At 35.8% G+C, this 27,101-nt stretch overlaps 3 protein-coding genes across 5 annotated transcripts in view; 1 reads left to right on the top strand and 2 right to left on the bottom strand.

The window, feature by feature from the left end:
* Positions 1–2,212: 2,212 nt before the first annotated feature.
* LOC135682192 (sugar transporter SWEET1) lies at positions 2,213–11,111 on the bottom strand. Its single transcript, XM_065196969.2, has 7 exons — positions 10,735–11,111; positions 7,715–7,792; positions 6,828–6,951; positions 5,628–5,789; positions 4,950–5,069; positions 4,137–4,248; positions 2,213–3,270 (listed from the first exon to the last, which is right to left on the bottom strand). The coding sequence occupies exons 1-7, from the start codon at positions 10,806–10,808 to the stop codon at positions 3,263–3,265; spliced, it is 678 nt and encodes a 225-aa protein (XP_065053041.1). The 5' UTR covers positions 10,809–11,111; the 3' UTR covers positions 2,213–3,262.
* A 4,305-nt stretch (positions 11,112–15,416) lies between these two features.
* LOC135682190 (uncharacterized) lies at positions 15,417–17,594 on the top strand. Its single transcript, XM_065196966.2, has one exon. It carries the CDS (start codon positions 15,797–15,799, stop codon positions 16,757–16,759), a length of 963 nt encoding a protein of 320 aa, XP_065053038.1. The 5' UTR covers positions 15,417–15,796; the 3' UTR covers positions 16,760–17,594.
* Positions 17,595–19,533: 1,939 nt separating this feature from the next.
* LOC135682189 (polyglutamylase complex subunit TTLL1) overlaps positions 19,534–27,101 on the bottom strand; it is a 22,072-nt gene continuing 14,504 nt past the window's right edge. For 2 of the 3 annotated variants that reach the window (XM_089112880.1, XM_065196964.2), the window contains 4 exons: positions 21,527–21,572; positions 20,859–20,968; positions 20,358–20,411; positions 19,534–20,178 (listed from right to left, as the gene is read on the bottom strand). In XM_089112880.1, coding sequence (XP_088969006.1) covers positions 20,070–20,178; positions 20,358–20,411; positions 20,859–20,968; positions 21,527–21,572 — 319 coding nt within the window. In that variant the 3' untranslated portion in view covers positions 19,534–20,069. The remainder of the gene's footprint in view (positions 20,179–20,357; positions 20,412–20,858; positions 20,969–21,526; positions 21,573–27,101) is intronic. The other variant, XM_065196965.2, reaches the window with a different exon arrangement.

Here is a 27,101-nt window from a genome sequence, read left to right as displayed (position 1 = left end):
AGGCAATTCTCCATCGAAACATATTCATACGTGTACATATGAGAAGTTGAAGATTGCACATTTTGTGGCTATTTGCTAAAAATAGACCTTCTTGGTCTATTTACAGCAACGGACTCAGATTTCTACGCTGCGAAAGAGGCAGAACCATATCGCTAAAGTTTTATCACACGCTAAGAGAAGACACGATCTCTTTCGCAATTGCTGAAGACAATGCAACGGGCAAACGGAAAACTGGAATCTAGCAGAAGAATGGTGGAAATACAGAGTCATCTTAAAAGAACAAAGTGTACAAAAGTCGAAGCAGTTATGATACTAAAACCAGGACCAGGTGCAATGCATCCTCTTGTTGCTTTTGTATCTTGATTTTCAGTCGATCGTATTAAAATTTTCTCAAGAGTTTGTTAAACCGGACAAGAATTTTGAGAGATAAATTGTGTTTCTGCAAACTGATGAGCGCTTCCTTGATTATTCAGTGTTATAGTTCTCGGGAATTCGCGCGTTATCGCTCGCTCAATCTATGTGACTATTCATCCGACGCAGCAGGAAAGCAAACAGAATCCCCACAGAATGTGCTTGACCTGCGGAAAGTCTCGTCGCGGATTTTCTCATTCGATCTACTGTTGAATTGCGAGTTACAGATACCAAATCAATAGGTCAAGGAGAAATCTAACGACATTTCATCATCACTACATAACAAGCTGTTTATGATATCATCGATTTGATCTGGAATGACTGCGGTAAGGAGCCGGTGCGACTAAAACTCCGATAAGTAAGGAACAAAGAGAATTGTGCGAAAATTACCCAAAAAGATAACAAGCAAAGTTAGGACACTGCATTAAGACAATTCAAAGAATACTGTAGAAGGGAAGTCAAACAAGAAATACATGTAGAATATTTTGAAGAATATTTTCATTTAGAATGCATAATGAAATGCTTTTGAAATATTTCTTGTTGGTATTAGAATGTGCAAAAAGTGCAAAAGTGCAAATGCTCGTTGCAAAGTGCAAACGAATAGTTTCTGGCAGTTCACAATCATCCGATGGTATATGTTGAAAACTTACTATTTTGTCTAAAAAGTCAAGAGGCATGGTTAATATATTGATGCTGGATTCATAGTTTAATTTAGCTTGACTGACAATAAAAGTGTTTTGGTGACAAATGCCAAAATGAAGCATTAGAATAAAATCACAACAACTGCCAACCAACATATCAGACAGTAGGAAATATCTGCAGCCTTTTCCGGTGGGAAACAGCAATGTCCTGAATCACAACATGCTATGTCCTGAATCGCGCGCACATTACACTCGATCTTTTTCAATATATGTAGGAGGATAACATAAACCTAAAGTAAATAACTCGTCTGAAGCAAATTTTGATATAATAAGAAATATTCATCATTACTAGTATGATCCAGTGCCATGCAACGATATCTTTAATTACACTCTTTAAACTAAAGAGTTTAGTACAAGATGTTCTAGCTTTGATTTGGACGTCCGTTGCAAAACAATGAAGCATGATAAAGTTAATTTTGTGACACAGTTTAGCACTGGGCTTCTTACCATAAGTATAGAACCAACGGTGGATCCAAATAGGCAAATCAGAAATGCGAAACATGTCATCTTATAGTTTTTGGCACAGTCTTTGTCACAGTCATTTTAAATCTGCAAGTCTGAGAGGGTGTTGGAAGGAACATGTACTTATGTTAAAAATACATCCAAGCATTGTGAGGATTGACAGCAAAGAAAAATTTTGTAATGGCCTATTTCATGTGACTTCGTATGATATTCATACTCAAATCATAAGGAAATGTTACCGATCCACAGTAGACGTAAAAAGTCTATATAGACTGAAAAACTTCCTATATACTAGCAACAAGTGCTATAAAGCCTAAAAGACTGCATTTCCTCACACATAAATTTGCTTTTTATACTGATAATATGGAATACTGAGAAGGTATTTTGGATTTTATTGAATTATGCGCGAAAAATATTACATGCAAAGACCAATGATCTAACCAACCAAATTGTAAACTAAAAGTATAAGATTCGCAAATTCTCTCCGGCTCGCCAAAACCCTCAGATTATACTACTCTGTACAGTGATGTACTGTACCATATCGTACCGTACCGTACCGTACTGTACCATAAGTACCGTACCATACGTACCGTACCGTACTGTACCGAACCGTACTGTACTGTACTGTACTGTACTGTACCTTACCGTACTGTACCGTACCGTACCGTAGTGTTCCTTGCTGTACTGTATTTAACTGTACAGTACTTTTACAAGACATTGATAAAATAGATACCTTTTTCTTCACTAAGGTGTTCAAATAAATGACGTATAATTCTCTAATGCCAAAACTCTAAGCTTTAGCGCAATGATTGATTCATTGACATTTAAATTCAATAGACTATTACATTTAATTCAATATACATTTAAATTCAGAAAACTAAATATTTCTGTGTTTTGAGTTTGAAATATGGAAGATATTAAAAGATGAATTATTTTAAGTGATAATATCGTAATATCATCGGGAACTAGGAACTATAGCCAACATCTTTGATGGCACTACGCACATACACATCCATTTTTTCTGATGTTTTTAAACTTATTGTGGCTTAAAACAAAATAACTGTTTTGAGTGTATTTATCCCCAGGCATAAGCCATTTATTCACTACATACCATAGTGCATACCATTTCCAGGCTTTCACAAGCACGACTAGCAAGCTAGCTAACAGACGACTAGGTGAATTCTTCAAAACACTGGTGAATTACAGGGATGATTCGGGCGAGCGTTAACTACTACCACAGTGAACGGGATTTAGAAACCTATAATGCTAGTTTAAAACCAACACACAAACAAATTTAGCTTAATTTGGGTAAGCATAAAAACTCGATCTATAGATATGTTCTCTCCCCTTTAATAAAAGCCATGAAAGTACACATATTAGCAATTGGTACCAAAAACAAACAAAAAACCCGAGACAAACTGCAGAAGCACCTTCAAGCAATTCAAGAGTAGTGATAAATAACCCCCTATAAATGGGAAGGTGACGTCCAATGCTGTACTAACTATTCAATTTCACTGAGTGGCTTTTCGATTGACTTTTAATCCATGTTAACTGGAAAAGTATGCCGACAATCATACCTTGTTTAGCAAGGTATAATACCGCAGCTTAGAACAACGAATTCTGGCATCATTCTTTTTTCAACGTTCATGGGACTTCTGTTGCTGTAACTTGCATTTCTTCCTTACTTTTTAAGCTTCTAAAAAATAAAGGAGAAAAATTTTCTATTATTCTATCCTCTTCTCAACAGACCCCATCAACTTGATAAGTGCAAACTGCAATTTTTATATTTCCAAGATCAATGCAATCTTTGAAAAATAAAGTTACATTCACACAAAATTCACACAAGGGAGCTGAACGGTAAAACTTGGAACAAACAAGCTTTTTCCTTTCATAGATAGGATTTTTTGTCCTGATGTATAGATGAATACTTGTACGAAGACTGAGATATCGTGAAGCCATTTTTAAATTTAATCATGGCCGCTGCTAATCACACTTGAAAAGTAACGAGATCAACCGAAAATTTAGTTACCAGGCCAAATATGAAAATATTTTCTTAAATGTATGCGTAGTCTTAAATAGATTTTTTGAATCTAAAGTTTTTCAAAGGTGCTATAGCGAAAAATCAATTTGAAAGAATTCATCTAGTAATGCAAGAAGGAGGCTGTCAATGAAATTTTTACCAACACAACAAAAAATATGTTTCATTAGCTTTTGACTATTTTTCAAACCTGTTAACCTGTTAACTATTTTTCAAAAATGCCCAGTTTGATAACAACCAAAATATCACCAAATAACAAAATTTTAATTCCAATTTCCTTGATTTCGCTTTTGTATGAAAACTTTGCCTTCTAATTATGAGATCTTAATAATCACTGTTTTGGGGAAAAAAATAATGTCGAAGAAAGAATTGAAGCTCTGAAGTTCTTTCGTTAACGCCAACAAGACTAAGAGCAAAAGATTCACTTTAAAGAAACAAACTTGAATCAGACTACCCTTGTCAAATATAGTCTCTTCAAAACACGCCTTTCCTTACCAGTAATGCATTTGAAAATGATTTCTTACCTGCTAATGGTCTTGCAATACCATCTGTGATTGTTTCTGGTTTTCTGGACGGGTATACAAGGAAAAATGACAACTGAAATATTCCCAAGAGCACACCAACGGCATTGGGAGCCTGCAATTAAGACAAATGTATAAGTAACTTTTACAAATAATTCTGGATTCGTATTTTGTATTTGCATCTACCTACCATCCAAAGGTAGTATTTAAGACACTGAGAAGCTGTGCTTATCGAGCAGTGCCTAAGTCGTTGTCCTTCCTCTCGATGTGACCACACCTCGTGATTCCTACACTTGGCATTGCAGAGAGCTGGCGTCTTCTCTCACTCTGAGCGCAAAGAGACAAATTCAGAGGCAAATAAAATCCTATTCACGGTGCTGTGTAGCCGTTGTACCGATATCGGGAGGGCAAAGAAGAAAAGAAAGCAAAATTCAGCGAAGACCATCCAACGATGTAGTAGTTTTGAGGAAGGCAAATGCATAACTACCAAACCATAAATGATATCCCTTCCATTCCAATTCTTTTAAAACCTTTTGTACAACAAATAAAAGGAAAATTTTGAGGAAGGCGAACTGAACAATCGTTACCAACAAGTTTTTTAGTGTTGTTTGTCTGTTCATTTGTTAATTTTATCAGGACTACTAGGAAAACAGTGTAAATATGTATATATGCATATCACTACTGAAGTATTATCCTGTATATATATTCGAGAATAATAATAATAATGATAATTAGTCACAGGGATACAATCAGCATATCTCTCAATCTGATGTCACTAAGCACTATGACGATTACGAGATAAGAAAGTGAACATACCACTATGAATGCATCATGAATGAGGATTCCAAACAATGCCCATAAAATACATGACACGAAGCAAACAAAAACAAATGGAAAAGCCATCGATGCAGTGCACTTTGTACGAATAATTTCACTCTAGAAAGACGAGGCAGTAGTTAAGACATTTGGAAAAACTAGGGTAATGGAGATCATGAGAAAAGGCCTACTGGAAATACCCTTTAAGACTTTTACAAACGAAGTAGCCTATCTGCACAATGTTCTAACAGAATAAGCTTTTGAGATATACAATGCCTACAAGTTCAATTGTAGACAAAACAGGCAAAATTATTCACAACATTCAAATTGGTTTTTAAGTGAATGAGATTCATTCAATTTTACAAATCAATTAACTAAACTATAACGCAAAAATTACTGAAATTTCATAGACGACGTGAAAAGCTAACTTAAGTAAAAAGACGTGAAAAGCATTTTTAAGTAATACTTGACTTCTCTTAAACACCTCTTAATTTTAGAATATAATATAAGTAACAAAAAACTTCGCAAATAAAGTTTTGCAGTTCCTTTATAACGACCAATTTGAATTTTGCGAGTTTCTGTTACAAATGAATTTTCTAACGGCTTCACTAAAAACATTGCTACCAATAAGACCCAAATGTTCGAAAACCACAAAATTATTAAACTTGATTGACCTACCACAGTTACAAGAGGCGAAGCGGTCATTACTATGGACAAAAACGTGCCAACCAGACCAAGGTGCATGGCAGCGACGTTGTCAGAGGCAGCAAGGTATTTAGCGTAGAACAACATTGCGTATAGGAACGCCGCAGAAGGCAGAATAATACAGTTGGCTTTCCTCTGTGAAGAGAGATATATTTAATGCGAGACTTTAAAATGAAAAATGAAGTCAAATGTCTTATCTTTATGTCATAAGTGCGTGTAATCCATACAGCCTCCCTCTACGAGGTCAATGTTGGGTGAGATGATTACAGAATAGGTGGGGAGGCACGCAAGCTAAGCTACCCTCACAATAGCATTTATTGGGACGGGGACTGGATCATTCAAAACTAGCTTGTTTCAAGTGTCTCAGCATTTTTTGCCAGGATTGCAGTAACATTTCACATTGGTTGCTGGATATATAATTCGAACTGTTGCATAAGACAGATCGTAGCAATTACCCTACATGCATTGTTGTAGTTCGACAGTTACCAGAGGCCACTCTACGTTTAAGGCCTAATTAATCAATTCACTTCAGGTCGTAGCAAATTATTAGTTAAAAATGGTTTGTAAATATTGCATAATTATTAAGGCGAATTCAAGATTTCATATCTTTATTGATCAATAGTTGCAAAACAAAAGTTTAGGAATTGATTCACCAAAAATTAAAAATACTTCTTGGACTAACATTAAAATATTCATGTTTTCTTGTGTTTTGTTGAACAAAAAACAGAAATTTTGAGTCACGATGACAAGAAAAACTTAATTGATCTATTGTGCAATAGACCAAGAAGAAATCTGGTTCACAGCATGAATATGCATACACTTGCAGCTGTTGCGTTAGCAAACCATTAAAAATTAGTGAGCACATGTTGCAATGCACTTGAGTTTGCAAAAATAGAAAAATAAAGTGTGTTTCATAATTACAAAGGAAAAAAGGGGATGAACAGAGTAAATCATTCTTTATGATGCCATAGATATCACAATAGCTATCAAATTTCACAGTAATTCAAACTGGCTGATAGATTAAAAGTCAGAGAATAAGTGACAATTTTTTTGAGCAAATGGGAAATTATAAGAACATGAAAACTGTGATTTTGAAGAAGAAACTACACATAAAATATTCCCTGGATACATAAAAACCGGCATGGAATACTATAAAGAAAAAGTTAATCTCACCTTGTCACGACAGTAGCTGTAATAGATGCATATGTAAACAAGTTGAAGAGATGAACCAACAGAATTCACAATTTTAATTGTGCCATTATTCTGGATAAAACCGTATTTCAGCCATATGGTAGAGCTAAATTAAAAAAATAAAGGTTAAATGTTGAATTTAGTAAAATATGAATGTTTACATATTTGGTGAATGGGAAAAAGAAGGATTTTCATACAAAGCCTGAAAATTATATGCAGAGTATCTGGACCAGTGACGGCGACAAGGAATGAACTAAACTTTTTCATTCAAGCCTAAATGAATGTAAGAAGATGACAATAGATGAACCTGATAAATGAACAGGGAGATCAAAGGGCGTTATTAGGGGATAGGTTTTGGCAGTTATGGTGAATTCAAAAACATATTCAAATTCAATAATTTCGAAGACCAAAAACATTCAAACACAGAATCCTTTAAGCTTGAAAAAGTAACTTCTTCTGTTATTATTGTTATCAAAATGAAAACCTTTGAAATAATCAATGTGAGATTCCAAGGTGGTGTGTAACGACTGAAAAGTTTGATAAATCATTTGTTGGTAACACATAGAACAATACTTTAGCCAAGTTAAAAATAACTCAAAAATGGCAACCTTTACTTCAATCTATGATGATAATCGATTTTCAATGTCAGAATAGCAGTGTCAGAATTTTCCTGATTTTCTAGCTAAATAAGCTATTTAATAAATCAGCTCTTGTTGGACAAAAATACTATTATATTCACCAAAATCAGCTGCAAAGAAAATGCTTAAATAAATTTAGGGCATAATTAAAGATATAGGTAGCAAGCTGTAGTATCACAATGTTGCCACGCTTGACTCTGAGTTGTCACTGTACTTAAGAATAAGACATACCTAACACATGTGGCTATGAATGGGAAAAGTGGAATATTACCAACAGTCTTCTTTCTAATAATGAAAAGGCAGGTACTCCTGAAATAGAAAAGTGGGAATTATAGCAGATGCCACACAGGTGATCAAACAGGTATATAAATGGTTATTTGCAAGTGAAAGCTTTTGTGATGAACTGAACTAAAAAAAATGATCATGACCAAATTTTATTGGCATGGTAGGAACAAAACACTTAAGCATTAAGGTACGGTAGAATCCAGTTATAGACAAACCAAATTATGCTGAAAAGTAGAGGGAATAAGTGGAATATGGCCGTCAATGGAGCTTAATTGAGTAGCATTGCATTTTTGGTTTAGCTTTTAATTTACTGTAACTGGTAGTGTGACTTTAAGCAAGGTGACTAGTATAAGGAAAGTTGACTGTATCATGAAATGAAAAATTGAAGTTGAATGGCTAAGATAGAGGCATCGGTTTTCCGCATAAAGTTATATTTTGATCATAGTTATAGTCTGAGTTATAGTTTAATTCAAACAGATCTTTTCATTTCATGGCTTTTAGGCCTATTAGGTAACCCAAGCTACAAGGCCATTACAAAGCTGACAATTACTAAACAATGGCAAAGATTAAAACAATGGAAGGGCCACCAAAGCAGCGAGGGTTCTCTAAGAAATGATCAGAAAGTCAAAAGGCTGCATACAGCATAATTGTGGTCAGATCTTGTTTTAGCTCAATGATTCAAAGCTTGAACTCCATGCTTAAGAATAATAAATCTTTAGGTGTTATTAGAAGTCACCATATGATTTAATAATAGGTAGAAGTGATATAGCAAATTGCCACTATGCTTACTGAGCTACTATGTTTGAAAGATGCATGTCAGAGCATACATTCTATTTATTCTATAATAATGTGTGGAATGTAGCAATACAATGTTTCAATAGAACGACGACTGTATTGGAAAATGGAGCTGGTGTTGTAAAGAACAGATAGAAAAAGTATTTGAATGGGTCCTTAAATGAAAAATTTTAGGACCATTTCAACAAAGAGAAAAAGGTGGAATGATCAATAAAAGGAGTTGAAAAGTATGGAGTAAAGAGTGCTTTAAATAAGATGGATTGTGGAAAAGAAAAAGAAAACTCAAAAGGATCTACAGAACCAGGCCTCATTCTATCTTAGTAGGTGCATGGCTGATTGTGGGCCTCAAAGCAAAATTTGCATCAAGATGTGCAGTTCATAACTACTGTTTTTGGTTGCATGGGAAAGGGTAATATCAGTATCTTTGATGTTACAGCAACTTTTGGCACCAACTGATGTTAAAGTTTATAATAAAGAGATTTAGGCGTTGAGGTACTAAAGTATTGTAACACTTTTTTCTATTAAGCAATATAGACATCCAAAAGGAAACTAAAACTATCATTTTGATCCCAACAAACATTCACATACTAGAAGCTAGACTTCAAATGTACTGAAGAAGTGTAGCTAGACTTTAAACACATTTTTAATCTAGAAATTACTTCCTCGTATAATAAGAGTGGTGACGCAGATTTAGAGTGATTTTTTCATCACACTTGACTGGCACAGAAAGATTTTCATTGTTTAAAATGCATATCATGTCATGCAAAGAATTGGCTGTAATCAAAAGATGATTTCAGGGGCAACAAGCTTCTGATCAAAAAGCAATCTTTGCAAATGGCAGAGACACATGATATTGCTACTTGTTGAGAAACAGGTGCATGACAAATGCGCTCCTTATCCAAACTAGGGGCAGATTGAGGAGCAGGCGTGTAATCATGCTCCTCAAACTAAGAAGCCTGCAGAGCATTCAAAAGAAGCTAGAGCATCTGGTGTTAAGGAGTCTTATGTCTTTAGGCTGAGAGAAGAAAATTCTACAGCAGTGGAAAGCGATACAATGTATACCCCATTCATTTTAAGAATCAGTGTTGTAACAGAAGCATTGAATAAACTGGACTTCCAGCTGTTTATGAGGTCCACAATCAAAGTCCAATATGTCAAAATTTCATCAGCCACAAAGCATGGTAAGGGGATTCTAAAAAAATTAAATGTCACTTTTTGCAATTTCTTGCAATTATCTATGAATTGTGTTGATCATAGATTAATATTATCGCTGATCTCAACTTGTGTTTTTTTATTCCATAACCCATTCCATAAAGTTTAATGCTGTTCATTTCTTATTGCCTTCTGCTTATGATTAGGCTCTCATGCTTTTGTTAACTAACAGAACTAAAGTAAACTAATTGTGAAACAGTAAAACTAAAGCATACACTAAGTTATTTTAATGGTTTATACATCAATGTGAACCTGCTCAAATATTTGCTATGTGAAGCTAACAACAGATTATGAATTAATTAAGAAAGCAAAATGAAAATGTATGATGCAATGTATATTGACACATGTAGTCATAGAAAAAACAGATTGAAACAATAACAACAATTGAAACCCTAATGTTTATTTTAACTAGCCAAAAAAGTTTTTCCCTTCTGTGCAGAATTTAATTGTAGCTATTCACTGTGTATGGAGTATATCAACTGATAAAAAAAGGAACACATTTGACTCATTTTTAAGAAAGTTCTGTTGAGTTGATGTTGAGTTGAGAAAGTTCCCAATTATAATACAGGAACAGTGGAATGACCTCTCTGAGAAGAAGAGACCTTTGAATTCTGTTATATAATAACTTACTTAAATCTAGAGAGTTTTGCCAGGCAGTTAATGAATTAGGTGTAGCCTTAAAGATTTCCTGGTGTTGCCTTTTTTATCATCATCGTTCACCATGCTTTCCCTTTATTGCAATATTGGACAATTTTTGCTACGTTTAAATATTTAGCTTAATGCCTTTAGGGCATGCATAATTGAAGCCACGTTTCCTTGGTCATTATATGTTTATTGAATTCAAACTAAATGTGATGTTCTCTTCTTCAAGCTACTGAATTACTGAAATCACAAGTAATGTTACGTTTACGAAGGAAGAATGACAAAATTTTCTTCGAAAGTCTAAAGAAGCATCTCACCCGCCAGAGAGATACAGAAATATGGAAGATGATAAAGCCATCCATGATACGATACTAAGCAAAGTTAACTCCATTACTTGACACTGTTTACAATGTCAACATCCCCATGGCAAACCAAAATTGACAGGTTTGGAACATTTCCATGCGTATGGGCCTAACACAACACCCACACGTTAGGCCTCGAAGTCTTGGAGCGTAAATACGTTTTCAGCTTTTACAGAACCATTTGCATACGAGGATGGTTTCTGTGAATAAAGAAGTATACAATGATCCTCTTTCTTTTTCCCTATTATTATTGCACAGTTACTGAAGCAAAGATTACTTGCTACAGATTTTCTAGCGCTCGATGAATCGAAACCTCGTTGTGGTGTTATATGAACGTAGCGAATAACGACAATGAGGCTGTTAAAAACGGAGAAGTGTGGCAGAAATTCGGAAAAAATCACCGAAATAGGGTGTTTTTTAAACCAATATAGGCCAGGATACTGGCCAGGACTCCTCTTTGCTGACAATATCATAGCATCTGATACATAAGACCAAATGTTTGCATGTAATTTGCCCATTGATATAACAGTCACATACTTTGGGACATCGGCTTTGGTGGGCAAACTCGAGCAAGAATTAAACATAGAGAGAGGGCAGGCTTTTAAACAATTATAAAATATGACGCGTTTATTTGGAATACATCAAGCTTATCCAGATCTATAAGTTGAGAACAGAACACATTAGCTACAGAATTTTAAACATTCTGTGGCCACCCAATTGAAAATTCCTCCAAAAATATTTCACGAATTATGGTTTTTCCAAAGATAATGTGAGTCAAAGCACGCTAACGGAAAGGTGTGTTTCGTCGCTTTCTTGGTGCATCGATGTGCATCATAGACAAAAAGACATTCAACCCTTGCTGAAACATAAATACACACCAGTGCACTATAATTCGAGAAGCTACTTCATAATTTTCCAGCAAAAGTTCGCACACGTTTCCAATTGCTTGCTCTTACACTGGCTGAGAATAACATGCTTTGCAGTCGCTTTCAAAATTCCCTTTGTCAATCGGGTAACTTTCTAAGGTTCGATTGTACATGCCTGCAAGGGGGCCCTTTCCTGAAAATGTTGCAAAGAACAAAAGCAAAAGTAGAAATTGGCTACTTTTTAGCATTAACACGGGCGGGGCTAGCGCTACAACTTTTCCCTAGCATAGTTCTTTTCAAGCGACTATGCTAACAGAAAGCTAGGCCATTTTTCTATTCCTTTGCACCCCAGGTACAATCGTCATAATTTGAACATTATATAACATTGGAAATTTTGCAAGGAGTCAAGTTTATAAATCTAAGGAGCCGATAATAGAGTTACTTGCCTTTCAAAAGACGTAGAGTCCCTTTCAAACAGTGGCGGAAGTTCATTTTTCAAGTGGGGGAGGGGGGGGCAATGCCCACAAAAGCAAGCAAATATGGCGACAAATGACAAATGCCGTAATCCCTGCCACTGCTTTCAAAAGCAATTATCTTACAAAATTACAACTATGCCGAAAAATCATTTTATTTGTAATTGTTGTTACCTAGCATCCGAAGGTAGCTTTTAGGACACTGAGAAGCTATGCTTATCGAGCAGTGTCTTGGTCCCTCTTCTCGATGCGACCACACCTCGTGATTACAGAGAGCTGGCGACACTCCCTACTCTGTGTGAAAGTTTGGTCATGCCAGGAGGGACTCGAACCACGGACTCTTGGGTCTGTAGTCAGTGCTTCTAACAACTGAGCCATCCTCGCTACAGCTACTCAAAAATCATTTCGAGAAGCTGTAGCCAGAGGGGGCAAGTTGTGTTCAAAATTTTAATTTGGAGGGGAACAGCCTCCCCCTGCAGCTTCGTGGCTGTAATATAATTATGGAACCCAAAGGCTTTTTATTCAATACAACATTTGGAAGAAAAAACTTTTATAAGGTCATTTGCAATATGTAACAGAAATTTCGGGAATTTTTCTCACAATGTGTTTCGTCTTCACTTGCCGCCATTCGAGACCAACATATAAACATTTAAAATAAGAATCATATAACTAATACTTCAGCTTTCTATAAAAAGAACAGTTTGAGACAATGTAGCGTGGCAGAATCACAGTGTAGCAGAGCAGAAACTATTCTTCACTTTGTTTTTTTTCGGTATAATGTTTCTTGTTATGTAGCATTATATCTCTGTGAAAAGCGAACAGGCACGTAAATAATAAGGGGGCGTGGGGGGCGTAACGCCCCCCCAAATTTTGGAAAATCCAGTTACAGTTGGAAAACTTAACGGTTGACTTGAATTTTATTCTTAAGTCCAAACTTATGAATTTATATTTTAAGAAGTTTTTTTATTTCAAATGTAAAAATTCTAAACATCAAAATTCACAGGCTGAATCTGGCTCATCCATTAATCGTTTTCTATTGTGAATCCCGTCTCCACTGGATCCAAATTGCACAATTGCCCCGTTTGCTTTCTTTCTGATGGGAGTTGAATCAAATTACGAACAGGCAAGGTGAATTTCCGGATAAGAAACTTAAAACTTTACAGTTTGGAATAATAATACCCGCATTGATCAGAAAATATTAGAGTGGGAGTTTTTTAAGAAACTACGAGTAGTTAATTCAATAAAAGATTAAGAAACTTTCAGTACTAAAAATTCTTAACGCTTCTTATAAAAAAGGAGTTTATGCTAAACTCCCCCTGTTATTTGTTAACGTCCTTGACTCATTATCATAAATTCCTATGACAAAACTGCTGTGAAGCAAGAACACATTGCAAAATTGCAGTAGAAGTATTTGATCAAAGAAGAGTGTTTCATCTTTCGAATCAGGCATATGCACAAGTTTGCTCTCAAATCATCATTTCAATTGTAAAGAACAAAAAGGCATTTGGTCCTCTGAAAAGTGTTAGTAGTTTTCTTCGATCAAGAACAAAAATAAAAGGCTCGAATTCTGGGTGCTTCTATATCGTGAAAAAAATGTATTTTAGATACATAGACCTGCATCAATTGATCAATTGATCAATTTAGATAAAATTGATCAATTGATCTGAAAGAATACTACTAATCATTAAGTATATCTAATACTGGTTTTGCTTGAATGTTGCTTTACTTCTTACAGCAAGTTTAAATTTTTGTTTCATGGTAATAAAAATTTAGAGATTTAGGCTTTTATGCTTTAGGCTATTTGTTGAGTAAGGTTTTGGTAATTATAAAGAAAATAGAACTATGGTGTTCGGGCTATTTACAAATATCAATTTGGTGGGTACAGTAGATTTACTGGTCGCATCAAAAATTTCTCACTTAAAGTTGGAATTTTCATCCTTCCACGCCCCTCCAAAATTAGCAACTTATTTTCGTCCCTGAAAGCGAATACAAATTCACATAATAGTAAGATGAAATGAAAAGAGTATTCTTTAGATCTCTCGACTAAGCTCAGGTAAATCACTGAATGGGGATAGACACGTGGACACGCCAGTTTGAATGGAGGGGGAAATTAAGAGCTGGAGGACCCTCAGCTCTTAAAGACTTAAAGTAGTGTACCAATAGTATCTTAATTTAATACGTTATGATATTTAAGATTCTAAGTTTTCTTTAGCTTCACTAAATTGACATTGCTCCAAGCTGCTTTTCATCATTGTTTTTAGACGATCGCTATTGTTTCTCTAATTAGCCTTGGCTAGCCTGAGGGGGCTGAAGATAAGGTTTAAAGGGGCTGGCCAACTGTCTTCAATGGTTGCCCATCCCAGATGTAAAATAAGACTTCTGTATTAATAAAAAGCCTCCTTGGTCTTAAAGATCGAAAACAACAACCAAATCTTTGATTCTGCCCTTGGGCAACATTTACAAGAAAACCACGATCGGCCTAAAATATATCGTAAATCCTTGAATTGCCCCCCCCCCCCCCTGAATAAGCCTTAACCCTAGAACTACAAACTCGAAACAGCGAAATTTATGCTTCAAATTAACCAGGAAAATCATAGTAACTTTCTTCTAAAGGGATTTATCGAAACTAGTAAACTACATTGCTATAATATGAGACAATCGTCCGATCTTTGTTTCTCTCTGCCCTCTATTTCTACAAATTTCAAAAAAACTTTCTAACATTTGATGGGGTCAAGCTCTGGAACTCCTTGCCAATTGAGCTTGAGAATACTCGAAACAAAAATCCCTTCAAGAAAATAATGAAAATATACCTTCTACAGAACTCCTTAGCAACTATGAATTGCTCAACATTTCTCAAATATATCCCTAACCAGTAAAACTTACCAGCCTACAACTGCCTTTGTGTTTTTTTCTATACCTTTTCATTTTCATCTTTATCCCCTTTACTTATAATTCATTTTATTTTCTTTATATTTTACTCTTACTTTTTATATAACTTCAAACTGAAATGGAAATCTTGTGTTTAAATCGTCATTAGGGCACATGACTCGATAGCTCTTCACGAGTTTTTTCATGTTTCCTTCAGCATAACAAATCTAATGTATTTATTGTACTTGATTAACTAAATTTTGAAATTGCTAATTTTTGTATTTTAACTTTGAATGTTTGGTATATTGTAATTAACATTTGTTCTTGCTGATAAAAGATTTAAAGTTTGAGTTTGAGTCGAGGTGTTGTTGCTAGGACCTTGGACTACTGAAGATCACGTGTTGTTCTATTGTTTTGTGTAAGATAATCGATGGACCATGACAGACTCAATGCACTTCAGGCTATATGTTGAACGTGGCAAAGGTTCCACCTTCACTGTTGTTAAAACCGGCAACCTGCCATAAATTTTTTGCACCAGTAACTATAAACTTAAGTTGTGGCTCGTAATTTGCTAAGAAAAATTTTGAATCAGGTGTGTAATTTTCTTTAGTGAAGAGGTACCGTCCTGGAAAAGGAGCCGCCTTTGATAAGTTTTTCAGGTGGCCTACACTTCGTGATGGTTGTGATGGTCTGCAGTGGTAAACAACGGTAAAAATCCCTCGGGAAACGATCAAGCATTTATTGACCACACAAATACACAGTTACCTTCAAAAGACACCAAGGCCGAAAGTTGAAATCAGAGACATCATCATGGAGATTTTGCTCTGGTCACTTATTGTAACTGGTGCAGCGGTTGCTTGTGCACAGATGCTACGATGGGTAACAAAAAGAATTTTGAAAGATAACATTTTCTCAATTGTTGACGAGTTCCTTGCAGCACTGCAATGTTCCATTGGCATCCTAGAATGTGGTGTTATATCGGGGGCTTTCGGATCGTGGTCCTGGATAACAATTATGTCCGTATTTGTTTTCAGCTCAGTCAAGCATTTTACATTTATCAGAGGAAAATACATTGGAAACCCCGTGTCGTTCATTGATCGATATTACCTCGCTGGTAAAGCTTTTGTAGATTCGCCAGTTTTCATATTCTCCAAGATAAGTGCTCAGGTTGCAGGAGCTCTGATGGCCCATCCAGTTTCCAGGATGTTTTGGGGCAAGACGTATTGCTCGCACCACAGTCGTGCCCTGCTCTTAGAATGCAAGACATCCCTGTCTGTCCCTTTCATGCATGGGTTCTTTGCTGAATTCATTACAACGTTTATAGCTTGGTCTGTAGATTCAGTAACACCAGTGAAGTGGAAGCCACCCATACGGTCTGCAGTGTCACTGTCTCTCTTTTTTGCCTTTTTTGAAACAAGTGGTGCATGGATGAACCCAGCAATAGCCTCAGCACACACCTTCAACTGTTTAGGGCATCAAAATCTATGGGAACATTTTATTACCTATTGGTTAGGGCCATACCTTGCTGCAATTGTATTTTATGAGATTAGAGAAGTTCTGATAGTGATGAGAGAGAACGTTTCCAGCTCACCTTTAAAGCAAGATCAACATGCATTTGCTTCAAAAAGTTTGGTGGAAAGTAATGAGAAACATTCGAATTACAAAGATGAAACCCAGGATTCAGTAAAGTCACCCGCAGTGCCAAATTCCAAGTACCACAGACTGGCTGGAGGCTCCTTGCGCCAGAGGGTTTCAAATGTTGGGTCACTCTAATGGGATCATAAACTCATTGAATGACTTCTCTTATTGAATACAGTTGTGATTGAAATTCAAAATTGATAGAAGTTTCAAGAATAAAGTTGGATGGCAAATATTATAATCAAGCATGGCTTAAATGATAAACTTGCAACTGATTTAACTTGATAAGTTTAAGAATAAACAACAGCATAAATGAGGGTTTTGTGATAATATTTTATTATTATTAAACCCTGCTAGTTCGAACTTGTGGCCCAGTAAAGCTGAAACAGCACTACTTTTGCAGTTTGTTGATTGCCAAAATCCAGTTTTGACATCATCTTACTCTAACTTTTTCTAACTTTGGAATCAATGAAAAGGGGATGCATTGGTGGTGCCAATCAATTTTTTTTACTTTTTTCGTGAGGAAACGCACAAATATGCCTTCTTTCTTCACCTCTCCCTATTTATTAACAGTTACACACTGTTTTGCTTAAAGATAGGAATGACTGGAATAATGAGAAGCCACTGGAAAGTGGTTGGGAAACCTTCCCCTAGCTTTCTTTATATTTGGTATATTTTCCATGCCTCATAAGTGTGCATTGTATTTTGAACAGGAATATGGAAGAATTATGTGAACCAGTGCTCCTTGAAATTACAAGTAGTTTCATAGGCACTAGCTAATTTACCTCCATCATCTTGCAATTGCCTTCTTTTTCTGCCTCCTTTACATTTTATGCACAGAAAGCTGCACCTTTTTAAAAGAGAAACTGCATGCCACTGAAACTGCAACAAATTCAATGTATGTTTTGATTATTAAAAATTAAACTTTAACATCTGCTTGTAGAAAATCTACTGTATAACAGACTCCAGATCCTGTTTTGTCCTTTTTCTTGTCCCTGTGCTGCAGCCCTTCCAGCATATCTGCTTTAAAGGCTGTGTGTTGCTGTGTCCATTGGCAATTGTTTGTTGAATTTTGAGGATCCTCAAAATTAGAGAAGCATGACAAATTTGGACAACTGGTCAATAGCAAGTTAGAGGCGTCCTATGTTACAAAATGAAAACTTACTGAAATATAAATTTTTGTTCTTTGTTTCAATAAACCAATTAATTGTGAGGCGTACTGCCTTTAATTGGAAAATGACTGTTTCTAATGATGAAGTCTTTACTTTGCAAACCATCAAATATTTTAAGTTTAAAGGATAAAAACATTCTATTGCACCACAAACATATTTGGATCACACAATGATCATTATCAGTTTGGAGACAACTTTGGATTAAAATTAATTCAAACTCTGAAAAAAGAAAGCAGTAAAATAAAGAGAGTATTTCATGAAAAATAATCAACAATGAGGTAATTTTTACTTAACTTGACTTACAACTTGACAACCAAAACACTTAACTTGAAAATTTTCAAATCAAAAGAAACAAGGAAAACAAGATAAATGCAGTTGTTTAAAGAGTAAAGGGAAAAGCTTGAATTTAAAGGTTAATCTCAAATAAATATTTTGCCAAAACCATTGCAAAACAATTGTAGGTGTGTCAGATTTCTTTTGATTTGATATTTCAGATATGCAGAACTAATAAGTAAATTGATGACATAATCAACTAAAACAAATACAGTACAAATGAAATCAGTGGTGTAGTGCTACCAAAATAACCAGAACACCTCTTACACAAAATGGTGCTAAAAACACTAGCAAAAGTATAAATTGGTTATATTTTGGCATTAACAAGGGCTCAGCCCCCCCCCCACTTCACTCCTGAATGAAATGTACGTAATTGCAACTAAATTTAATTTAGAATTAGGATAGCCATTTTTCAAAATAGAACCAGGCATTTTATTCTCTGAACATCAATTTTCATTTCTAAAATGAAATTTGGTTGCTCGAAGATATGAAATATAAGGCATAATTGCCAAGTGACATGGCTATAGAGTTGGTCATGATTGTAAAAAGAACAACCCTGGCAAGAATCTTCAGACAGTATTCTCAGAATCATCAAGAGGGTTCTTCCACTAGGTACGAGCCATTAATAAACTCCCATAGTGCCAATACGATAATACTTATAGCAACTACATAAAGCAGTATATTGTTTTGCCAAAATTGCATAACAAAAAACCGTTTGATCTGCAAAATCCCGTTAGATCTGCAAAATCAGCCATGTGTATTCAAATGGGCTGGGAAATGGTCACACAAAGCATAGGCTCTTTTCCCATCAAATTACTGTACTTTGGTCTTGGTTTTAAAATCTATTAACCAGACCCAAGCAACATTATTCAATAAGCAAACCTTGGTTATTTCACTTGCTATATTTAAGTAAATATAATTATACATTCTAAGTATATATTTCGATGACGTCACACTTTGAAACTTTATTGAGGCCGTTGGTCTTGGTCTTTTCTAACCACGAGATCTTCTGCTAGTTCTGCGCAATCTTCTGCTAGAAACATCGACGGACGCTCCAGATACTAACCTTTTTCATTGTGACTGAAGACTTTGCATACTCGACATCAGAATTTTCAATTTCTTTTTTAAAGTCAAACTCTACATTAAAAATTAATATCATATGATGACCAAAACGAAAGAAAAATTTTCTGGTTTCCTCGACAAGTCACTCTACCCTAGCTCTAGAGAAACTCTCAACTTGTATGCTTTTCCAAACTTTATAATCCTGTTATGCAGAAACAATTTTTAAAAAACAAATCTTGACTTTCTAGGTGTGAAAAGATATGAAGGGTTTACTTTTAACCAAGAACCATATTTTATCAACGCAAGAGCCCTCAGTTTTAGGCCTAAATGAATACATTATGATAACAGTAAGTGAACTATTATATTTGATATAAACATATCGCATGCTACATACAGCTTTGTTCGAACAGTGTATCACATTGTAGATATTTTCCAGAAAAATACATGAAAATATCAAATACTGAATAATTTACTTTTGTAGCATTAAATTCTACATTCTACATTTTTACATAAATCTTCTCTCAGTTTCTATATATCTTACTTTCAGAGCTGTCTGTTACTCTGAAATCATTATGTGACGTTACTTTTTAAGTTTGAAATGTTCAAATTTAGACATGTACCTCTTGGTAATGGCGGGGAAAAATTTTTGCTATTCAATTGCAGCATATCGCATATAAATGATACAGAACAGCTTCCAGTTCACTGTTCAAAGTAGCGCATGCAACTATTGATGCAAGCCTTCAAATTTCAGCCAACTTTGAATTTGCTGATTTCAATTCACACTGTACACAAGAATCAGGTTCATTCAACAAACTCGACATCAACTTCATGCTGGGTTTTGTTAGAGTGGAGGAATTTAAACTCATTGAAATTGTCCTTCACTTCCAAGTCGCCTTCACTCTTTCCTTGTTACTTCGCGACTGATTTGCCTTTGATCTTCCAGCATCTTTATCGTTACTATCCGCAGTTGCAAGCTCTTCATCATATCTGGAATAAAAATGCTAACAGTTGACGAAAAAATAAACAGCTAATAAGAATTAACAGATGAAAAGACGAACAAGCCTACAAGTCTGAATTCCAAGGTGATATTTGCTAAAGTTTAAGCCATAGTTCGAAGGAGATAGAGGACAGCAAGAAAGGAGCCTCAGGATGAAGTGTGTACTTACAGAACTTCGAAATTTCCGAGAGCTTCTTTACTTGGTATCTTCTCTCTTCTTACGCTAGAAAAAGATACAAATGGGGAGATATATCAGATCTAAAACTGACTCCATTGATAGTTGGCGTGAAAGAGAAAAAACCAATACCAATAGAAAGGAGAGCATCTTTTATACTTTATATAAATGTAAAAGGAAAAAAACCGGAATGAAAACAAATAAAATGATGCAGATTTAGTTTCTCTTCTTCTTCCATATTCCCTACTTAACTAATTAACTTCCTCCGCTACCTATCCAATCTATATCTTCGCTACAATGTCTCTCTCTCTCTTTTCTATTTCCCACTAATCACAACAACAATAACTCTAGCTCCAGTTCTTCATCGCTCAGTTCTAGCATGCATTACTTACTTCATTACCACGTTACATCCACACAAATGAACCCATAATTCCTTTTTGTTGTTGTAAATTGTTGTGCAGAGGGATAACTATATGGCTTTGAATTGACACTTACTCTGGAACCTCTCCATTTGGCATCACTATATTGATGATGTCATTCATTAGAGAAAATTTCATGATTCTATCAGCCGCAGTTGTAGAAGACAAAGACGGTGATGCATTGACCTGATGAAAACAAAAACTTTTATGACAACCGAAGATGATTCGCTTAAAGGCAGTCTGTCCCTTCCGTGATTGGCTAATTCTAACTTGAAATCCTCGCCCGAAAAGAGGGTCTCCCTCTGCCTTGTTAGCATCCGACATTAGTTATTGTGAGTGAACATGACAAAAAAGCCTCATCTTTATATCATCGAAACTGACTTAGACGTTTGCCACCGAATCGAAACTCACAGCAACTTCTCGCTCAGAGAAATTGCGCTATTGTATTTCATCATTCAGATTGTTTCTTTGTGCATTAAATCAACGATGCATGAATATCATGACTATGAAAAGAGATGATGAGAACAATGGGGAACATACTGCCTTTAAAGTACAGGATATGGAATAGGGAAAACAAATAAACAGCCGAAACATTAACGACTTCCTTATTGGATTAACCAAGCCACGCCCTTTTGCTGTAAGAAAACGCCCTTTTACCAATCGGACGAATGATGAATGATATTCTGTAGTAAAAACAACGTGAAGTGTTATCAAATGCAGATTTTGTGCAAAAAACCTGTTCACCTCGATCAGCCAAGGTTTCAGATTATCATCAATTATGATATCATACCTAAAACAAAACAAATCAATGACTGAATAGACAATATAAAAATGCAGTAAATGTAAATCAATAAGCAAATGGTTTGAGTTGTAGAATCCTCTATCTTAAAATGAATATTTTACGATTTGGATTCTGATTCATTTTCCCAAATTGATATAATAAGCGAAATTAGACGTCTCAAAGTTTTGCAAATCAATTTTGCCAGAATGCAATTTCCCTGTGTGCAGTTATCTCTACTAGCATATTTAACATGATAAATAGCTTTAACTGTAGCATGGCCTGAGTTTAAAGCATAAATAGTTGAGAGAGTGTTTAAATGTTCTGAGGTCAGTTAAAAAAGCAACTTTTAAACAATGATACACAAATGAAGCGTTTGATACACAAATAATGATACACAAATAAAGCATTTCAGGAGGGCATCTTGACTTAACCAGGCACCGCGTGCCGAAAACAAAGAAACTTCAATATCTGGAACATAACGATGTGCAAAAGTTTTGCCACATGAGCCAGTCCCAGGCCCCAAGATGACACCATCCAAATATTACAGTGGAGTTTCATTCTAATTTCCTTTTAGTAAATTTCCGCGTTTAGTCTCATTTCCATTCTAGCTAGATCTTTTGTCATGTGATTTACCTTAATTCCAAATATGGATATGTATTCAAGCAAGATTAATTCACAGTTGGTATGCATGGTATCGAGATAAGGCAACCAGTTTCGCATCTATTGAAATCTTTAGTCACAAATCAATGCAAGTGAACCGTTCTGTATTAACAAATGGATTGCCAATCAAGGCAGCTTCATTTACTCTCGGTTTAGAATTGCAAAGCCAGGGGAAAAGAGCAGCCGTTGAAAAGCAAAGCATGGGTTAACATCTTTCGGTACGTATGTAAACAATAAATTAAAAATCGAAAAATAAAAGAAATACACTTCAACATTTGTCCTGGGTAGAAGGCTGCTGTTGGTATATTTCGTTGCAAAATTCCTGCGGAAAAGTTTGGATCTGTAACTGTTTTAGCGAGTAGAAACTTAAAGGGAAATTGTCATTTTAAAGACGTTTAGCCATTAAACGTGATGCAGACTAGTTCAGTTAGTTAAATGGTTCATTTAGCTATATTTCTGTAAACGTATATTGGGATAGGACCACGCTAAAACGTTCTCAAAACTGTGGAATGTGGAACTCTGATAGCTTTCAATTCATGCATCGAGAAAGACTACAAGGCATTCTACGGATAAAAACCAAACATGATTTGAGAATAATCTTTGCTGCTGGAAGATCTTGTGATACAAGGTTTTTCATCTGATCATCTGGTGCATGAACCATTAAATTCTGGCGCAACTTTGTCTTTTTGCATTATCACGAACTCAGCGAAAGTGTTAGATTTATCATCAAATTGATTTTTTTGGCTGGCATTAACCAGAGAATGCTTCCATTTCATTACCAAGTTGGGGACTTTATTTACCAATTTAATGCCCAAGAATTGTGTTTGGAGGAGCTATGCCCTGCCAACCTTTTCTTTAGACCTTCCTTCTGCTGCCGAAAAAGAAAATATTCTATTGCAACATCTGCTTGCATCCATTGAATAACAAATATAAAGTGCACTGGATATTACAGTCTCTACGCAACCCAGTTTCTCGTTTTTTTATTTCCTTGCTACACTCATTTTTTAACAAACAAAGGTGAACATTAATAATTTTATTTTTTCAATGCTGCAGACGTTTTCAGCACTCGTTGTTTCTCAAAAACCTGGAATTTATCTAATAATGGAAGGTAAAAGGTGTTTGATATTGGTTGCGTCTAAAATTTTATGGCAATTGTAAGCGTTTTTCAAGATTTAATCGTTTTATCATATTTTGTTATTGAATACTCAAATTTACCAGCTAAACAAGAGTGATCAAGTCTCTTTTCTTTAGAAAGTTTGGTATGTAAAAAAGGGTGTACCTCTACCAAAGTACAAGGCGTACAAGGACAAGCGCCCCCCCCCCTGGACCCCGGAGAAGTGAGGCTACATAGGTGGAGCCCCTTGAGAAATTGCGAACAAGCAGAGGCAGACAGGGGCCGATAAGCCAGGGGCTTTGTTCCCTTTTTCAAAGCGGACAAGAATGCCGAGTTCACTGAGGCAATTAGAGCTAAACAATACACATTTCAGCATTGCTAAGCAAGCTTATGTTTAGACAACTGGCCTAATCAAATCATGTCACATGGAATTTGGAAAATTGTCACCTTGTGTCTCTGACTGAGAGTTGATAAAAATATACCTGGGAAAGACAATAGGAAGCTGTCCATTTTATTGCGTCCTTTTTAGTAAACTATATTAAGGTGATTTGGTAGTTTGACAATTCCAGCCCCCTAGCCCCCAAATTCCAACATTCATATGCAATCAGAACTGAAATTGCTATTCATGATATTATAAAAAGCTTTACATTTGACGTTTCTTTTTGTCACTACACTGTCAAAAATCTACAAACATAACAATATCTGATCAAAAGTTCTTAATGTGGTTCTCATTTCAACATTGTTTTATTCTTAGACGGCCAAAATAACTGTTTTGCGTGATACTTCTAGTAGCACTATTTTTTAACATTTGCTACCCACCACTAGACATTTCTGCTGGAAAATTTCCTAGGGTTTAAAATAAAACATGGCACCCTAAATGCTGTAATTAATGATATCACGATTGAGAAAGTGAAATTAATGATATCAGGAGTAGAAAAGAGTGTAGTTTGAATTGAGGTCAAAGAATCGGCTGCGGCTGCGGCACCCTCCCACCCTCGTCGGCATCGGCTTGCAACCGAGGGCGAAAACAGAGAAAAGTCCGTTGTTGTGTTTTAATTATGATCACGTGTGTTTGATTGTTTCGTCTTATTTATTGATGCATCTATTGACATGTTGCGCAAGAATCACAACAAGCAAATCAAGGATAGGTAGCAACGTGGTCTTACACAGGTTCACGACATAAACATTTGAGTAGATCTAAACTTTCTGTGGGGTAAATATGGCAGGACCATGGAAACATTTAATGATGTGTTATCCGAGATACTTCCAGGTGAAGCATTTTCTTTTGAATGCTCATATGCGGATGGAGAAGCCGGTTTCTCACAGTCTTGCTGTAAAACAATGGAACAATCTCTACAACACTCTGAAAGACAAGGGTGTCAAAATTGAACTCATCGAAGAACAACCTGATTTAGTTGACATGGTTTTCAGCGCCAATGCTGCAATTATTTACAAAAACAAAGCAGTAATTGCAAACTTTGGGGCTGAGCCAAGAGTTGGAGAATCGCAGTTCTACAAAAAGTTTTTCGCAGAACGAGACTTTGATGTGATTGACCCTAGCGAAGAAGGCGTACATATCGAGGGATGTGGTGATTTCATGTCAACATACGATAAGTCACATTATTTTGTTGCACATGGCTTTAGAAGTGATGCCGCTGCACACCCTTACCTGAAGAATGTATTGGAGTTGTCTGATGACACCCTCTCACCGATGAGGCTGGTGAACAAGTTTTTCTACCATATCGACACGTGTCTGGCAAGCCTTTCGCTAGGCCACTTGATGTACTTTCCAGGAGCTTTCGACGACGAAGGAAACAGCCGCATTCGGCAGGTTGGTGGCAACAAATGTATCCCGTTATCCGAAGAAGACGCCTTCAATTTTGCATGCAACTCAGTGAATTACGAACATGAAGGAAAACACATAATTGTAGGGAACAAATTTTCAAAATCTCTAACTAAGCAGCTCAAGGACCTTGGCTATACTCCGATCGAAACACCATATGACCAGTTTTTGCTTTCTGGAGGCAGCACCAGATGCTCTGTTTTGGACATCGGAAAGTCATTTGACAATTAATTGCAAACCAAATTCAACCTGACAGCTAAAACATGCGAGTAAAATTATACGACGTAATGACACAGGGTCTTGTGATCTGATGACGTAATCTATAAGTATAGGTAGATTTGCTGCTAGTAGTCACATTTATCAGAGCAAAATTAATTATCTTATATCCCCTGTCCACATAAACTTATCCATTATAGAAAGCAAATATTTTTTCCACAGAAAGCAATCATAGGAATGTATCAATTGTTGTCCAAACCTACACCATTTCACTACTCTTGTATAAGAGCAATAAACTATTTATGTAGAAAAAGATTAGTTTTGTGTTTTAAGAATAGTTAAATTGAAAAAGAATGCAAAATGTAGTTGAATTTAGAGTGAACGATATCGTGGATAATCACCGAGGCTCATTGTTAATTTGTTTCTGCTGCGTTTGTCCTAGGCTGTCTATATGAAGACAAAGTCTATAGAAAAAGCCCGAATAGTGGAGGCTCTAAAGTCAATAATAGGCCCAATCATACAAATCGTGATACCAGCATGACATTTCCCACACCTACCCAGTTTGTTGCGCTGAAAAAGATAAGGGTCAGAACCCATCTCAAATTTGCCCCTGAATGCTATTTTTAGACTGGGGTACTCAGACCCAATCCATTTAAAAAGCATTTATCATAATTTCACTGCAAATAAAGATAAAGAACTGAATTTTGTCAAAGATAATTAATTTGGTGCACTGAAAACGATAAGGGTCAGATTACAACTCAAATTTGCCCCTGAATGCTATTTTCAGACTGGGGTACTCGGACCCAGTCTATTTAAGAACAATCCGTCAAAACATCACTGAAAATTAGCATAAAGAACTAAATATTGGTGAAAATTGCACTGGAATCGATTCCGCTCATGTTTTGAGAAACATTATTAAATTTTGAATTAGAAACATTTAAGCAAATCTGAGATTCTTTTTTGAAAAAGGTCAGTATATAGTGAGATGCAAAATCGACGATATCAACCCGAAACCAAGATCTCTATAAAATTAATTTCATGGCAATTCCAGTTCTACAGATTGCCTCACAATGATGCCCCAAATGCAGCTCATTCGATTTCATAAAGGAACTCATTTGGGGGTATCACTTACAGTTCTGTGTCAACAGTGAAGCAGCTGTTCCCTAGACGACTTTTATTAAAGATTTATTTTCTACTGTAGTTTTCCAAAAAGAACTGCATGAGAATTTTAACCATCGCATGTTTTTGAATTTTCTAGAAGTACACGATGACTATGACTACGTGCATGAATGGAATGACGAAAGTACATGCAAGAAATGCATTCGAGGGCTTGACGTTTTTGTACTTTGTGACTTTCACGGCTCAATGCGCGGGATGGATAAAATTGCCTTGAGCCCAGGAAAAAGCGCCAACATTCCAACCAACATTTCAGCAACAGGGCCTGCGAAACGTATTTGAAAGTGGAGGGGCCAAAATATTAAAGTCTTGAAACGGCTTAGGAAAGATCTTTTGGAATTTTAAAGTTGTGGCGTCTTAGGGATGGCCAGAAACTGTATCTAAAATGAATTTTGTCTGAAGGTGTCGCATAGTCGCGTCTATTGTGATGTTGACTTGGAATAGAAAAGTTCTGCAAAGTTTTAGAATAACCACTATCATAAAGTTCGTAATAAAACCTTCTTTTTAGATTTTAAAAGTACTCGAAATA

This window comes from Rhopilema esculentum, chromosome 16, assembly GCF_057945365.1.
Source record: "Rhopilema esculentum isolate cy_ngs chromosome 16, ASM5794536v1, whole genome shotgun sequence".
NCBI classification, from domain to species: domain Eukaryota; kingdom Metazoa; phylum Cnidaria; class Scyphozoa; order Rhizostomeae; family Rhizostomatidae; genus Rhopilema; species Rhopilema esculentum.
Note: the sequence above shows the minus strand (reverse complement) of the source record. Positions and strands in the feature narration are given on the sequence as shown.